At 39.8% G+C, this 17,657-nt stretch overlaps 2 protein-coding genes across 2 annotated transcripts in view; both read left to right on the top strand.

The window, feature by feature from the left end:
• The window catches only part of LOC127659000 (cytoplasmic protein NCK2-like), a 576,925-nt gene that overhangs the window by 304,052 nt on the left and 255,216 nt on the right, over positions 1–17,657 (top strand). The gene's annotated exons all lie outside the window — the stretch shown is intronic.
• tmtops2b (teleost multiple tissue opsin 2b) overlaps positions 1–17,657 on the top strand; it is a 32,635-nt gene that overhangs the window by 1,809 nt on the left and 13,169 nt on the right. The window contains exon 2 of the mRNA XM_052148605.1: positions 8,376–8,701. Within this exon, the coding sequence (XP_052004565.1) occupies positions 8,376–8,701 (326 nt within the window). The remainder of the gene's footprint in view (positions 1–8,375; positions 8,702–17,657) is intronic.

The following is a 17,657-nucleotide window of genomic DNA, read 5'->3' as shown; positions in this document are numbered from 1 at the left end:
CTAAAATGTCCTCACGAGTGTGTTTTCAACAAGTCTCTATATTTGTGAAGACATTTTAAAAAATTTGGCACTCACAAATACTCAAGCTACTTATGATAACTATTGTAGGTTACCACTTTTTACAGAGTCCTGTAAAACATTATGCATTTAATGAAAGTAAATTGTAAGTAGAAATTGCTAAAATTAAAAGGACACAAATTTTACACGATATTCTCTTAAAATATGCTAAAAACCTGTGTGCAATCCATTGACAAGGTTCTTGGTAGATTTTGGACCTGGCACACACTGTTAATCAGCCAAGCAGTCATGGCTGTTGTCCAATACGATAATCTCCAATATGAGGAGTGGTCGCTTAACTAGCTGTGAAGCAAGTTCTTTTCAGCTGGGGGCCTGGATAGCTCAATGATTAAAGGTGCTGACTACACCCCTGGAGTTTGTGAGTTTGAATCCCAAGGTGTCCCTTGTCTACTAAGCAACCAAATTGGCCTGGTTGCTAGGGAGGGTAGTGTCACATGGGGTAACCTCCTCATGGTCGCTCTCGGTGGGGCGCGTGGTGAGTTGTGCATGGACTGGCTCAATGATCTGGTGGGAAATGTTGCATGTCAGTGGGTCGGCATACTGTTGCCGATATACTGGTATTTTCGGAAACAGCATTCTGGTTTCTTGTTTGACCATGTGGTAAATCTTTGTAATAAAACCACTTTGTGTTGCCCCAAAAAACATGTGCTTTGATCCTGAAGGTATCATCTGCATCACACATTCCTAATTGCCATTTGTGGATGTGGAAATCTGTGAATGAAGATCTTTTTAACAACTATGTCTAATTACTACATATACATACACGGCAAATCCAGATACAGGGAAAATATTAATTAGAGGTAAAAGGTACATTTCACAGCTGTTTCCAAGTCTTCACTGAATTATTGTTAGAAATGATGCATTAATACAGATGTGATGCGGCCAGGTTTTGACTGAAAAGTAGAATCTTAATAAAAATTATACTTGAATTAACTGTATTCTTGTTATGATATATCCTGTTAAAATTCACCACACCGGAAAATAATTACATTATTTTGGTAAAGCAAGTGGCTTATTTTGGGCTTTTTTCTCTTGCGAGATCTAGCAACACTGCAAGTGGTATTTGACCCACCCTTAGCTCAGAGTAATTTAATTTGAAAAAGAAAGTAATTAACCATAGTTTTATTTTGTTCTAACCAGCTGCAGAACGTCCAAACCCAACTGAAACAATACTGCTTTTGCTCAGAACAAACCAAAATGAAAAACATTTATTTTTAGTCCCTACTTAAAATAGCCAGAAATCAGCCTCAAAGGGGTCTTGACATGAGGAATTAAATAGTCCTTTATCTATTCACATGTAAGAGTTCAAGGTAATGTTAAACATACAGTAAGTTTCAGAACTCAAAACTTCCTCCTTATGGCAAAAAGAGCATTTGTTGAAACCAAGCTGCCAAAATGACTCATTCTCTACTTCCACAACGTAATGTCACACTGTGATAGACATTTGCATCTGACCACCTCCATAACAACACATCAATGCCTACTTTACCTAATCACATCTGTAACCCTGCCCAGTAGCGGTGAGCAGTAAGATGGCATTGAGTGAGCGAATCAATCAAGAGCAGAGAGCCAATCAGAACAGTGGGCGTGTACTGTCAAATCTTAAAGAAGAAGCAGAATGCATTTTGTTTTTAATTCATGCAGAGGTTAAGGCAATTGTGAACAACCTTTTATACATATTTTCTAAAGGTGATGAAGCCTATTGATGTTGTATGTTCTAATTATTTTAAAAAGTTCACATTAGGCTCATGTATATTTGCTCGGTACTTCAGTATGATTTGAAGTCAATAAAAAATTCAACCTTGAAAAAAATTGCACTTTTTTAGTGTCTCTAGTCATAAGTGCTTTGTTTTTAGAATGCTGTGCCAAGTTAAATGTAATCTGAAACTTTGAAAAATTTGTCTCGAGATGCAGTCTGTTGTGGTACACTGGCGAGGAGACAAAAGGCTGTTCTTTTTTAATGATATCAATGGAGGAGATGCTTCAGTATGCTGAATAAACTGATTTTGTGAGGAAACAGCTTATCACTTAATGAACTGAATGTCTGTCCACAAATCATCAACATGTTTTACAGTAAAAAGTTATTTTGGAGTGAACTATGTGTGGAGTCACAGACAATTATGTAACAGGTAGGTGTTAGTTTATGACTTTACCCATTAATTTGTGTGCCATCCTCAAACTGTGATTTACTGTTGTAACACTCTGAAAGCAGTTTCTTTATGTCAGGCCATTATATGACTGGCTTAGAAGACTCAAATGGTTGAAGTTGATTATGGTATTGCATTATATAAAATAATCTCTTGTCTGTTGCTCTCGTTGGTTTGACGAGGTGCGTTGGCTGTACATCTGGAGCGCTCACTGCCCCCTACTGCCACATCAAGGTGGTACATTAGGGCTGGGATAAACGATTATTTTTTAAACTATTAATCTAGCGATTATATTTTCGATGCATCGATTAATCTAACGATTAATTTTTCCAGAATTCGATTTCGATTATCTCCCCATTAAAACTGTACAAGAGCAAAATAATGCATTCTGATGTCTAGCATTCAATAAAAAAAAATAAAAAGGTCACCCAGCCACCCTTTCTTAGAGCTATTGAAAGAATACAGTAACTATTGTAAACTTGGGGGCTTTAAGCTAATACAGAAAGTGCTTTTCCAACAAAAATAAATAATGAAAAAAAAAAACATTCAAAATTCAACATTTATGTTGAACATACTGAAAAAAAGCATCTTCATTCACATGCAAATAACAACTTTCACTCTGACACTTTCCTTTCACCTTAGGCTAAGAATACTGTGTGTGCGTGTGGCGCCTCTTCAGGTGCTGGTGCATTGCCGTGGTGCTAGAATGGAAGGCCATCTCCATTTTGCAAAGACGACATATCACGGAATTGTTTCCTTTAATTTAAAAGAATTCCCATACTTTAGAGGAACGAGTGCCTTGCACTTGATAGTCTGATAGTCTGAGGAGCCACTCGTGTTGCTACTACTCTCCTGCGCCGCCATCTTTGTTTTGGGTCTGACGAATCGACGCGCATATACGTCGACGCGTTGTCCCAGCCCTATGGTACATCAAGCTTGAATTGGTCTAAAGGTAGGAACATTCCTGATTACCGAATTTATGGATCGAGGGCACGATGCATTAGTTTTTTTTATAGCGTTATTTTTCATATAAATTAATCCCACTAAATTAACTCGTTAAATTTACAGCCTTAAAATATTAGGCCTATGTTATGTCATATAAAGTAGTCTATAACTTTTTGCTGCCAGGGCCATGTCTCCTTGCTATGTTTTTAAGGGGGACCGGAGTGAGCCTAAAAATATTTTTCTCACAGAGATTATTCTTCTGCTTTTATTACATGGATTATTGTTTTAGCCAATTTAAGCTTATCAGTGGATCCATCCATTGGCTCAAAGAACTTGTAACAAGTACTCTATCCAGTAGTGGTGATGATTTTTTATAAATCTCAGTGATGAGTCTTTTTAATCTGTTCACTAAACAGATTTGTTCAGACTAGTTAATTGATTAGTTCATTGACCATTTCTGCAAATTTCGCTTTTGCGCTAGATGGCACCAAATGACCATCTTTTACGCTTTGAACCTGGTTATTGGTGACAGAAAAAAGTCTAAGTATCATTGATTAAAATTTGTGTCTCAGTAATACATCAAAGAGACTTCAGCAGAATGTTGAAGTATCATAATAATTTCCCCACAAATGACAACAAAGCATATCTATCATAATGTGAATTGCTGAGCATGACTTTTTATCAAGCTACACACACAAAATACAATACTAGCCTGAAAAAGAAAGACCATATGCCTTTGTAATAAATTGTTTATCACTCCATTTAATTGATAATTAATCCGGCCCATGTTCTTGTTGAACGAGATTGGTGAATTGAACAAACGACTTGCCTCCTCTTGTTTAGTTGTTCAGCAGATCCTCACTATTGATTCTGATTAATGCATTTCATTCATGAACAGCAGTACCAGTCCTTTCAGTTCCTTCATGAATGAGACATCTCATCTTGGGCAGACTCAAATGATCGACACCAACTTCACCGAAACCAATGATGAATTCACAAAACCAATGATGTGCTCCTTAACAGACTGCACTCTAATGCTTTTGGCTCACGCTATAGTCAGTCTTACAGGCATGAAAAGCAACTAAAGCAGTCTCGCATTTACACTGTGGCTGGTCAAAATGTGTGACAGGCATAGTTCTGCTCAAACATTTTAGAGAGCCGTATTTGGTCCGCGGGCCTTAGTTTGGGGACCCTTTATAAAGCTTTAGAAGCACTGTCTCAAACACTGAGCCCATTGCAAGCTACATGTTTGTTTTTGAGATAGACTTTACAATTGTGTTTCTTGGTTGATCCAGCATATTTTGTTGGCTCTAATAATATCTTATAGGTGTTAATACATAATGTGTTTTTTTTTCTTGTCCCATTTATTTTTTACAGACTTCTGAAAGTAGATTTTAAAAAGCAGACAAGGCAATGTTTGACATTGTGACCATTCTGTAAAATAATTGCCTTAACAGAATATAAAGCTATGTCATATGTCTCTATTAGCTTTGTCACAGGAAATTGAGGTGAAGGTGCTCTTTGTATTTGAGATGAGTGTCAGAGACCGAGTTGAATTTCCATCCAGAATATATGCAGTCTCAATTTACAGCAGCGCTCTGTACCAACCCCTACACAGTACTGTTTATGTGAAAATCGCTGTTTCTGTTCCATTCTTTGTTCTTCCCCTACCTCTATTTTTCTTGCTCTTGCTCACTCTATATCCCCTTTTTTCTCTCTCTCCTTATCGATTTCTACTTCACTCTGGGACTCCTCTTATCTCCCTTCATGCATTCTTGCCCCTGTCTTCTCTCTTCAGACATTCATCCTTGTATAAATCTAATAAATCACCCAGTCACTTTAAAACAGCCTGGTTTTGTCAGAAAGCCCTTGCTGATAAGTGGAATGCATCAAAAATGCAGAAATGTTATGTGAGCACACTGAAATGCATTAACCTGCATTATGATGGGCTTAATCAGCTCCAGATGGGACAGGTTGCGGAATCACCCCATTGAGTCATCTCACGTTGTGTTGATGATGTGGGACCTCATTTATTCAGCTCCTCAACATTTCTGGACTTATATTACATAATTATGGAAATGAGAGGGCATTTATACACTCCTGTGCATGCAAGTTAAAAAAATGTTTCAGTGGACCTATCCCTGGCTCAATCAGTCAATACTTATCAGGGGTTTTCTTGTGTGAACTGGAGTGCCTTGCTCATTACATTTTCATTACAGATAAGATTGAATGGACTCTGTTATTAAGGGGAGATAGGACCAATATCTCTGCTGTAACAAGGTGTGAAAGGGCATAAAAATGAACAAATGCTAAATTTGAAATTTTCCACCAATGCTTAGAGAATACCGAACTACAATGATGACAGTGTCTACTGCAGAAGCTCTGCCACATTACTGAATCCAGAGCATGAAACACACAGCAAGATCAGTGTAATCCAATTCCTGAATTAATTACTCTAATGAGCCAGTTCTTTGCAATCTAAAGCATGAAACACACAGCACATCCCTGTATAGTACATTCCCAAAAGAATGACTCTAATAAGATGGCTTTTTTTAGTGAATCAATCAACAGTTTCATAAAAACATTTTGTGGTTTAGAATTATTATTTACTCTATAGTTATGATCAATTGTTGGAATTCATTCATACTTCTAAAAATTCTGTGTAAATGTAACCATGCTTGACCTGCTCTGCATCAGATGCTAATACTCCTCTTGAGGCCAGGGGAGTTAAGTTTTACATATACTGCACAGTTATCACTTACCAGCTGGCTCCTGTTCCCCTGTTCCTGCTCGTTTTTTATGCTCAATTCGAGGGAAACAAAACCGCCCTCGCAGAGAGAGCACCCACGGCCAAAGCTACAGAGGTTAGTTCACTCTCTGTCTCTGTAGCAGACATTACCCGATCCTTCCGACGGATGAATAAAGCCATGGGTCCAGACGGCATTCTGGGCCACGTCATCAGAGCGAGCGTGAACCAACTGGCTGGTGTTTTTACCATAGTCCCCTTCAAGCTTTATGTGAAACTCTGGGCTCTGGGCTTAAACAGCTTGCTGTGCAGCTTGATCCTGGGCTTCCTTTCAAGCAGACACCAGGTGGTTAAAATGGGCAGCAACAACTCATCACTGACCCTCAACACTGGAGCTCTGCAGGGCTGTGTTCTCATCCCATACATGTATTCCCTGTACACACATGACTGTGTGGCAACACATAGCTCCAATGCCATCATTAAGTTTGCTAATGATACGACGGCAGTATGTCTGATCACTGACAATGATGAAACAGCCTACAGAGAGGAGGTGCACACTTGCTGGCACGCTGGTGTCAGGATCACAACCTCTCCCTCAACGTCAGGAAGACCAAGGAGCTTGTGGACTTCAGGAGAAAAGACAGAGAACACAGCCCCATCACCATCAATGGAGCACCGGTGGAGAGAGTCAGCAGCTTCAAGTTCCTCTGTGTCCACAGGAACTCACATGGTCCGTCCTCACTGAGGTCATTGTAATGAAGGCTCACCAGCACCTCTTCTTCCTGAGACGGCTGAGGAAGTTTGGAATGAACCACCACATCCTCACACGGTTCTACACCAGCACTGTAGAGAGCATCCTGACCAGCTGCATCACCGCCTGGGATGGCAACAGCACTGCCCTCAACCGCAAAGCCCTGCAAAGGGCGGTGCTAACTGCCAGACACCTCATCGGAGGTGAGCTTCCGTCCCTCCAGGACATCTGTACAAGGCAGTGTGTGAAAAAAGCTTGGAGAATCATCAGAGACTCCAGCCACATGAGCCATGGGCAGCTCTCACTGCTACCATCAGGCAGGCAATATTGCAGCAACAGCCGACTTCATGACAGCTTCTTCCCCCAAGCAATCAGACTTTTGAACTCTTGAATGCTCACGATACATATATCAGCACCAACCTTTTATTAGAATCAGACTGGACTCAGATTTTATACTTCTCTTAATAACGCACCGGTAACTGATAATCAACCGACAGCTGAATGTCAACACAACACATCATATTTATTTCCACTGATTACATGGGGGTGGGGGGTACAGTGTTTTTTTATTGTAAACAGTCTTCTTATTTTGTGTATACTGTATATTGTATAATTTTCATATTTTGTGTATACTGTAAATTGTTTATTATTAGATGTATATTGTGTTGTGTAACAAGATGTGTAAATTATGTTATGTGTAAATCCGATGTTTATTGTAATTGTCATATCGTTATGTTGCTAGGACTTTCACACACACTGTTGCACTTGTGTATATGGTTGAGTGACAATAAAGGGATTTGATTAGATTTTACAAGAACTGTATTACATTTATTTCTGATTTGTAATATCTGTTCTGTTGCCATCTGAAATCTCATCCTTTCGCAACATTGTCTTGTAATGCTTTATTGGGTAGGCCAATGAGCAAGGCATTTAGTCTAAATGGGAGGATATAAAGCATGAACCGAAGTTACACCATCAGTCATGGTAAGCGTGGAGGTGTGTTATGTTAATGGAAGGCAAGGTGATGTTTTTATGAAAAAAGAGGGAGGATTTGAATATGATACCAAAATTATGGACTATTGGGAAGACATGACGTGAAATCCATCAATGTTTAGTGTGTGTGTGTGTATTGGGAGAGCCAAAAGTTGACATACCACTAGGGCTTGGCGATATGTAACATATTTTATCGATTATCGCCTTAAAAAATATTGTGATATACGATTATACCATCAACCCCCTGCTGAGGGTCTGTGAATATTTTTGCTTCATTGATTTTGCTTTAAGTATTTTATTCATTAATTGAAACACGAAAAACATAAACAAAAGACATTTCTAAATGTACTTTAAACTAAACGAAAAAAGCAATTAATATAACAAAGTGATCAAAAAATCTAATCTCCTCCCCAATTCCAAACATTTACCATATCCAATGGTTCCATTCGCTATCACGCAAGCATCCATCACCTACAACAGGTGGAAAATTACTAATAGCCTACAGATTAAGAACTATTGACAATTATAAATGTAAAGATAATATTCATAATAATAAAGCCTTATAAATTCCCTTGTGTTCCTAAAATAATGCTACCACATCTGTGTTCTTATCGAATTTGTGTTTGTATTGAGGTTTGGTAATACAGTTCATTTTACTTTGGAGCGCAAGGACTGCACTTATTTTCTTCACTTTCTCTCTCTTTCTCTTGCTCAGGCATCGTGTCTCTGATATCCTTGGTAGTTCTTTCCTACGACCGCTACAGCACATTGACAGTGTATCATAAACGCAGTCCTGATTATCGCAAACCTCTGCTTGCAGTAGGTGGTTCCTGGCTGTACTCTTTGATCTGGACAGTACCACCCCTTCTGGGCTGGAGTAGTTATGGGCTGGAGGGAGCGGGAACAAGCTGCTCTGTGTCATGGACCCAGCATACGACCCAGTCCCATGCCTACATCATCTGCTTGTTTATATTCTGCCTGGGCCTTCCAGTGCTCGTCATGGTCTACTGCTATGGGAGACTGCTGCATGCTGTCAAGCAGGTAAGAATCTACTGAGTACACTATACTTTTCTCTGTGATTCTATGCTGTGTATCTTTTTAGCCAGAAAACAGCACAAGATAAGAGGTATAAATTCTTCACATTTCTGAGAACTCTAGGTCTGAATTGAATGGCCAAGAGTGTGATTGTATGTTACAGTGCATCTGGAAAGTATTCACAGCACTTCACTTTTTCCACATTTTGTTAGGTTATTCCAAAATGGATTAAATTAATTATTTTCCACAAAATTCTACAAACAATACCCCATAATAACAATGTGAAAGAAGTTTGTTTGAAATCTTTGCAAATTTATAAAAAAATAAAAGCACCTTTGGCACCAATTACAGACTCAAGTCTTTTTGTGTATGATGCTACAAGCTTGGCGCACCTATTTTTGGGCAGTTTCTCCCATTCTTCTTTGCAGGACCTCTCAAATTCCATCAGGTTAGATGGGAGCATCGGTGCACAGCCATTTTCAGATCTATCCAGAGATGTTCAATCGGGTTCAAGTCTAGGCTCTGGTTGGGCCACTCAAGGACATTCACAGAGTTGTCCCGTAGCCACTCCTTATGTTATCTTGGCTGTGTGCTTAGGGTCATTGTCCTGTTGGAAGTTGAACCTTCACCGCAGTCTGAGGTCCAGAGAGCTCTGGAGCAGGTTTTCATCAAGGATGTCTCTGTACATTGCTGCATTAATGATTCCCTCAATCCTGACTAGTCTCCCAATTCCTGCTGCTGAAAAACATCCCCATAGCATGATGCTGCCACCACCATGCTTCACTGTAGGGATGGTATTGGCCAGGTAATGAGCGGTGCCTGGATTCCTCCAGACATGGCACTTGCCATTCAGGCCAAAGAATTCAATCATTGTTTCATCAGACCAGAGAATTTTGTTTTCATGGTCTGAGAGTCCTTCAGGTTCCTTCTGGCCACTCTACCATACAGGCCTGATTGGTGGAGTGCTGCAGAGATTTTCTTCTGGAAAGTTCACCTCTCCCCACAGAGAAATGCTGGAACACTGTCAGAGTGACCATCGGGTTCTTGGTCACCTCCCTGACTAAGGCCCTTCTCCCCCGATAGCTCAGTTTGTTCGGGTGGCCAGCTCTAGGATAACCTTTAACACAACTGAAAGAACAAAAAAGCTATAGGTTGCCATGGTGACAGAAATTAGCAAAAAACTTATCTTTCTATCAGCTGAGCTATGTTTTTTTTTTCCATTGTATGCTCTCTTTACAAGCGCTTCATGTAGCATATTGAAAAATTCTTAATGCAAGCTCTGTCTCTGCTCTGTCACAATGCTGAGGCAGTGATGCTGCACATAATGGCTATTTCCTTTATAAACCTCTTTGAGAATGCATCAGGATGTTACCCTGAAGCCAGACTTTTCCCAATGCTCTAATCTAAAATCAGAAGAGCCTCCAATAAATCATGACCCATTCTATAATTTGTGTTCTCATCTAGGTTGAGGTTTCAATGCAATGGCATTGATGGGCGTATGGGAAAGAGTGAGCCTCATTTTCCGTGTGATATGTCCATGGAGGGGTGCTCGTCACTGATTATGAGAATGTGGTTACTTTCTGGTGTCATTGCTGGACTCGATGCCGGGTCTCCCATGCTGCTGACACAATATGCATCCGATTACGCCAAAGGGGGGAAGGTAAAACATGCTAGAGCGATGCAAAAATGTCTGGTAGGAGATGGTGCTTGTCGGTGAGTCTGTATAATGTGGCCAATCCTCATTTATCGGAACTCTCGGAAACAACATGGCAACTTCCTGTGTGTTCATGTTAGACCTTGAAGCCTAGGGTGAGGTGCATTGCTTACTGTACAAGGCTAATAAAGCTCAGCTGGATATAATTCGATAACAGTAACATTTTGTTCTGCAGTCAACTTGACAACTGCTTGGGAATACACCTGCAGCATTTGCATTACAAGCTAAGATTCTTAACCTATGGCGGGGCTTGCCGGGACTATTGCCACATAAGAATTTTGCATAACATTGGCACACTCAGACTAAGGATTTCCTAAAGATTATATTTTTTTTACTCTCACTTTCCCTTTCAATAAATATTATAAAAATAAATCTGAAAAAATCTGAAAATTATTAATATGATTATATGTGTGTATATGGATAAAAAAAACAATATGGTCTTGATTGGATTTGTTAGAGGGGAGGAGTCAGTTAAGTGAATCATCAACATCGATCACAATAGAACGCATTCTAATATGATGCGAAAGACCACAGACTTCAGAAACACCACAAAATAGTTTAGAGGAGGACATTAACACAAGTAGACAGCCTCAGAATGAGCCTGATATTCAGGAAGTGAAGCAGTGAAGCGAGACGTGTGGAAACGTTGTTACGTCCAGAGGCGTATTCAAATGGTTGGTTTTAACAGTGTTTTCTTTAACGTGTTTTTGTGTGCTTTTTCCTGTGTTTCTTCCTCTGTTTTCCCTTTAGCTCCTCCTACTCCATCTCAGGTAGCTGATTGTCTTCAGCTGTGCCTGCTTACCAGCCCAGACAGAGGTAGCATAAAAGCAGAGAAGAAACTGCCAGAGAGAGAGAAATGTTGCCACATGAGTTTTCTCCAGAGTATTGTCTTGGTCCTGCCTAGCTTGTTGTAGCAGATTGTAAATTAGTTGTTGAACATGATAACTGCCTAACTTTCTACTTTGGGTATTGCATCTCTATCTTTATTTGACTGTTGTAAGTGTCTAACGTGTTATTGGATGTTTATTTTGAAGATGTAGGGAGGTGGGTGCCATTTTTGTTGTACTCCTGTTTTTTCCTGTTTTGAGACCAGGAAGGGAGCTAGAGTATTATTGCGTTATTCATTTTCTTTTCTTTGTAGAGTGATAAGAGGTTTACTACTTCAGTTAGGTTTGTTTGTTATTTTGGCCTTGCCCTCTCCTGAAGCCATTGCTTCCCTTTTCTTGTTTAGTTCCAATACCTTTTCCTTATTTCTGTAACTATATAAATAAAGACCGTAACAGTAATTTGTTTGATTGTGGTGATGTGGCAGGGCTCCGACTAATGCTCTTTAAACTTGTAAGCTTTGTTGCGTCCGTTTATACCCAGGATTTATTTTGGGACGTAACAACAATTGTAGAATATGTAGCACATAGTTTATCTCTGGTAGGTGAACAAAATTTTTGATAAATTCTTGAATGTTTGCCATGAAGAGTCTAGCTGGGTGTATTTCTTTAAGTGCTCAAAAAGTGACCTCATAGATTGCGGCCATTATAAAGAATGAAGCTGCGCAAGTCATTACTTTCATCATCAACTTAATTGATTTTAAGGGGAGCGAACAAATATTCCAGCCCTTTCTGCTAAGGATTAATTTTAAGCATCTACGATATGCTTTAATCGCCATGACAAGATGTCCCAATAATACCATCCTGACGGAGGTATAGTCGGGATGCATTTTGTCCCAATTATCAGTCTTGGCTAAAATGTTTACCAAACTGACATAGCTGTGCTTCGCATTTATCTGTCTTGGAAAAACAAGCGATGATTTCCTCAGACAAAGTCAGCTGTACTTCCTTCAGGCAGAACCCAGCCTGTGCAAAACTTTCCCCCTTGCCTCCTACCACCTCTGCTGTTATCTGCCTGCCCATAAGAAAAGTCTCTACACCTGTTAGAAGCTGAAAAAAAAACTGGGAAGGATGGATGATATTAGCAATGTACAGCAGAGATCAAGTTAATCAAATGGAAAAATATTTCATATTTTAGCTGTGCACATATCTGCATTTTGTGTGTGTGTGTGTGTGTGTATTTTCATAAAGTATTAATTTGGAAGTGTCATAGTTGGCAGTAGGTGATAAGAAAAATGTATCAGCAACACGTCTTTTAAGGAGCTGTGCTGTCTCTAAGCAATGCTAGATGGCTGAAACTGCATGTTGTTTAGAAGAGTTTGTAGCTGCAGATTAGGCATTCATTACATAATTTTACCACCCCCTCTGGTTCTGAAGCCCCACCTGCCTTAGCACCCCTAACAAAAAAACCTGGAGCCATTCCAATACTGTCTCTTTACTCTCCTATGAACATTGCTCTCTGTGGAATGTAACTGATCCAATCAGCCTCATTTAGTTTCTACATCCTCTCGCTTTTCTTCATTCAGTCTTGGATAGTAAAGATCAATAGCTCAGGTGAAGCGTTTTATATCCCTTGGTAGATGATAAAATCACATGGACCAAATGGACTAGTTTTGTCCCAGTTGCACAATTACACAAAGCAAGTGTGGCTACAGTTGTCAATACTGGGAGACTTGTAAATATGTCTGAACAAGAGAGGAAGGTTACAAAGTGAGGATTAGACTTTTTTGTAGGAGTTGTGCAACATGTAGAATGGATAATGCCTTTTAAATTCCTCAATTTTTATATTAAATTAACTGTATTAGTTAACAATAGCTAAAAATAAACAACAATTTTGCAACATTTAAAAATCATAGTTAATATAGATTTATATATATTATATATATATTATAATCAATTGTTACTTGGTTTCTAGGGTAACCCCATTTAGTTGATAGTCAGTTACCAAAGTGATAATCAATAGGCTTCTTGCTACCCTGAGACAAATGAATGAAAATGGAAGGCTCTACGATGTTCTGGTGCAGAGATATGTGATTTGTTACATGGTTGCTAGGCAGTTACCAATGTGATAATCAAAAGGCTCCTTGCTACCTTGATTGGTTGCTTTTGTAAACCAGTCTGGTTGCTAGGCAGTTACCAATGTGATAATCAAAATGCTCCTTGCTAACCTGAGTCAAATGAATGAAATCGGAAATCTCTACGATGTTCTGTGCAGAGATATGTGATCTGTTACTTGTTTGCTAGGGAAACCCCATCTGGTTGTTAGGCAGTTACAAAAGTGATAATCAAAAGGCTCCTTGCTACCCTGAGACAAATGAATGAAACCAGAATTCGCTACGATGTTCTGTGCAGTGATATGTGATTTGTTACTAAGTTGCAAGGGTAACCCCATCTAGTTGCTAGGCAGTTACCAAGGTGATACTCAAAAGGCACCTTGCTATCCTGAGTCAAATGCACAAAACCGTTTGTCCCTATGATGTTCTGTGCAGAGATATGTGATTTGTTACTTGGTTGCTAGGGTAATCCCATCTGGTTGCTAGCCAGTTTACGAAAGTGATAATCAAAAGGCTCCTTGCTACCCTGAGTCAAATGAATGAAATCAGAAATCTCTACGATGTTCTGGTGTAGAGATATGTGATTTGTTACAAGGTTCCTAGGGTAACCCCATCTGGTTGCAATGCAGTTTCAAGGTGATACTCAAAATCCTCCATGCTATCCTGAGTCAAATGAACAAAACTGTTTGTCACTGCATTGTTCTAGTGCAGAGATATGTAATTTGTTACTTGGTTGCTTGCGTAACCCCATCTGGTTGCTAGGCACTTACCAAAGTGATATTCAAAAGGCTCCTTGATCCGCTGAGTCAAATTAATGAAGACATAAATCTCTACGATGTTCTGGTGCAGAGATATTTGATTTGTTACTTGGTTGCTATGGTAACCCCACCTAGTTGCCAGGCAGTTACCAAGGTGATACTGAAAAGGCTCCTTCCAACCCTGAGTCAAATGCACAAAACCGCAATTCCCTATGATGTTCTGTGCAGAGATATGTGATTTGTTACTTGGTTGCTAGGGTAACCCCACCTGGTTGCTAGGCAGTTTACGAAAGTGATAATCAAAAGGCTCCTTGCTTCCCAGAGTCAAATTAATGAAATCAGAAATCTCTACAATGTTCTGGTGTAGAGATATGTGATTTGTTACAAGGTTGCTAGGGTAACCCCATCTGGTTGCTTGGCAGTTACAAAAGTGATAATCAAAAGGCTCCTTGCTACCCTGAGACAAATGAATGAAACCAGAATTCGCTACGATGTTCTGTGCAGTGATATGTGATTTGTTACTAAGTTGCAAGGGTAACCCCATCTAGTTGCTAGGCAGTTACCAAGGTGATAATCAAAAGGCTCCTTGCTACCTTGATTGGTTGCTTTTGTAAACCAGTCTGGTTGCTAGGCAGTTACCAATGTGATAATCAAAAGGCTCCTTGCTATCCTGAGTCAAATTAATGAAATCGGAAATCTCTACGATGTTCTGTGCAGAGATATGTGATCTGTTACTTGTTTGCTAGGGAAACCCCATCTGGTTGTTAGGCAGTTACAAAAGTGATAATCAAAAGGCTCCTTGCTACCCTGAGACAAATGAATGAAACCAGAATTCGCTACGATGTTCTGTGCAGTGATATGTGATTTGTTACTAAGTTGCAAGGGTAACCCCATTTAGTTGCTAGGCAGTTACCAAGGTGATACTCAATAGGCTCCTTGCTACCTTGAGTCGAATTAACAAAATCGGAATTCTCTATGATGTTCTGGTGCAGAGATTTGTGATTTGTAACTTGGTTGCTAGGCTAACCCCATCTGGTTGCTGGTCAGTTACAAAAGTGATAATCAAAGGCTCCTTGCTATCCTGAGACAAATGAATGAAAATGGAATTCTCTATGATGTTCTGGTGCAGAGATATGTGATTTGTTACGTGGTTGCTAGGGTAACCCAATCTGGTTGCTACACAGTTTCAAGATGATACTCAAAAGGCACCTTGCTATTCTGTGTCAAATGCACAAAACCGTTTGTCCCTATGATGTTCTGTGCAGAGATATGTGATTTGTTACTTGGTTGCTTGCGTAACCCCATCTGGTTGCTAGGCAGTTACCAAAGTGATATTCAAAAGGCTCCTTGATCCGCTGAGTCAAATTAATGAAGACATAAATCTCTACGATGTTCTGGTGCAGAGATATTTGATTTGTTACTTGGTTGCTATGGTAACCCCACCTAGTTGCCAGGCAGTTACCAAGGTGATACTGAAAAGGCTCCTTCCTACCCTGAGTCAAATGCACAAAACCGCAATTCCCTATGATGTTCTGTGCAGATATATGTGATTTGTTACTTGGTTGCCAGGGTAACCCCACCTGGTTGCTAGGCAGTTACCAATGTGATAATCAAAAGGCTCCTTGCTATTCTGAGTCAAATGAATGATATTGGAAGTCTCTATGGTGTTCTGGTGCAGAAATATGTGAATTGTTACTTGGTTGCTTTTGTAACCCAGTCTGGTTGCTAGGCAGTTACCAATGTGATAATCAAAAGGCTCCTTGCTAACCTGAGTCAAATGAATGAAATCGGAAATCTCTACGATGTTCTGTGCAGAGATATGTGATCTGTTACTTGTTTGCTAGGGAAACCCCATCTGGTTGTTAGGCAGTTACAAAAGTGATAATCAAAAGGCTCCTTGCTACCTTGATTGGTTGCTTTTGTAAACCAGTCTGGTTGCTTGGCAGTTACCAATGTGATAATCAAAAGGCTCCTTGCTAACCTGAGTCAACTGAATGAAATTGGAAATCTCTACGATGTTCTGTGCAGAGATATGTGATCTGTTACTTGTTTGCTAGGGAAACCCCATCTGGTTGTTAGGCAGTTACAAAAGTGATAATCAAAAGGCTCCTTGCTACTCTGAGACAAATGAATGTAACCAGAATTCGCTACGATGTTCTGTGCAGTGATATGTGATTTGTTACTAAGTTGCAAGGGTAACCCCATCTAGTTGCTAGGCAGTTACCAAGGTGATACTCAATAGGCTCCTTGCTACCTTGAGTCAAATTAACAAAATCAGAATTCTCTATGATGTTCTAGTGCAGAGATTTGTGATTTGTAACTTGGTTGCTAGGCTAACCCCATCTGGTTGCTGGGCAGTTACAAAAGTGATAATCAAAGGCTCCTTGCTATCCTGAGACAAATTAATGAAAATGGAATTCTCCACGATGTTCTGGTGCAGAGATATGTGATTTGTTACGTGGTTGCTAGGGTAACCCAATCTGGTTGCTACACAGTTTCAAGGTGATACTCAAAAGGCACCTTGCTATCCTGAGTCAAATGCACAAAACCGTTTGTCCCTATGATGTTCTGTGCAGAGATATGTGATTTGTTACTTGGTTGCTAGGGTAATCCCATCTGGTTGCTAGCCAGTTTACGAAAGTGATAATCAAAAGGCTCCTTGATACCCTGAGTCAAATGAATGAAATCAGAAATCTCTACGATGTTCTGGTGTAGAGATATGTGATTTGTTACAAGGTTCCTAGGGTAACCCCATCTGGTTGCAATGCAGTTTCAAGGTGATACTCAAAATCCTCCATGCTATCCTGAGTCAAATGAACAAAACTGTTTGTCACTGCATTGTTCTAGTGCAGAGATATGTAATTTGTTACTTGGTTGCTTGCGTAACCCCATCTGGTTGCTAGGCACTTACCAAAGTGATATTCAAAAGGCTCCTTGATCCGCTGAGTCAAATTAATGAAGACATAAATCTCTACGATGTTCTGATGCAGAGATATTTGATTTGTTACTTGGTTGCTATGGTAACCCCACCTAGTTGCCAGGCAGTTACCAAGGTGATACTGAAAAGGCTCCTTCCAACCCTGAGTCAAATGCACAAAACCGCAATTCCCTATGATGTTCTGTGCAGAGATATGTGATTTGTTACTTGGTTGCTAGGGTAACCCCACCTGGTTGCTAGGCAGTTTACGAAAGTGATAATCAAAAGGCTCCTTGCTTCCCAGAGTCAAATTAATGAAATCAGAAATCTCTACAATGTTCTGGTGTAGAGATATGTGATTTGTTACAAGGTTGCTAGGGTAACCCCATCTGGTTGCTTGGCAGTTACAAAAGTGATAATCAAAAGGCTCCTTGCTACCCTGAGACAAATGAATGAAACCAGAATTTGCTACGATGTTCTGTGCAGTGATATGTGATTTGTTACTAAGTTGCAAGGGTAACCCCATCTAGTTGCTAGGCAGTTACCAAGGTGATAATCAAAAGGCTCCTTGCTACCTTGATTGGTTGCTTTTGTAAACCAGTCTGGTTGCTAGGCAGTTACCAATGTGATAATCA

The sequence above is a fragment of the Xyrauchen texanus genome, chromosome 18, assembly GCF_025860055.1.
Source record: "Xyrauchen texanus isolate HMW12.3.18 chromosome 18, RBS_HiC_50CHRs, whole genome shotgun sequence".
NCBI lineage: Eukaryota > Metazoa > Chordata > Actinopteri > Cypriniformes > Catostomidae > Xyrauchen > Xyrauchen texanus.
This window is presented reverse-complemented; position numbering and strand designations above follow the sequence as displayed.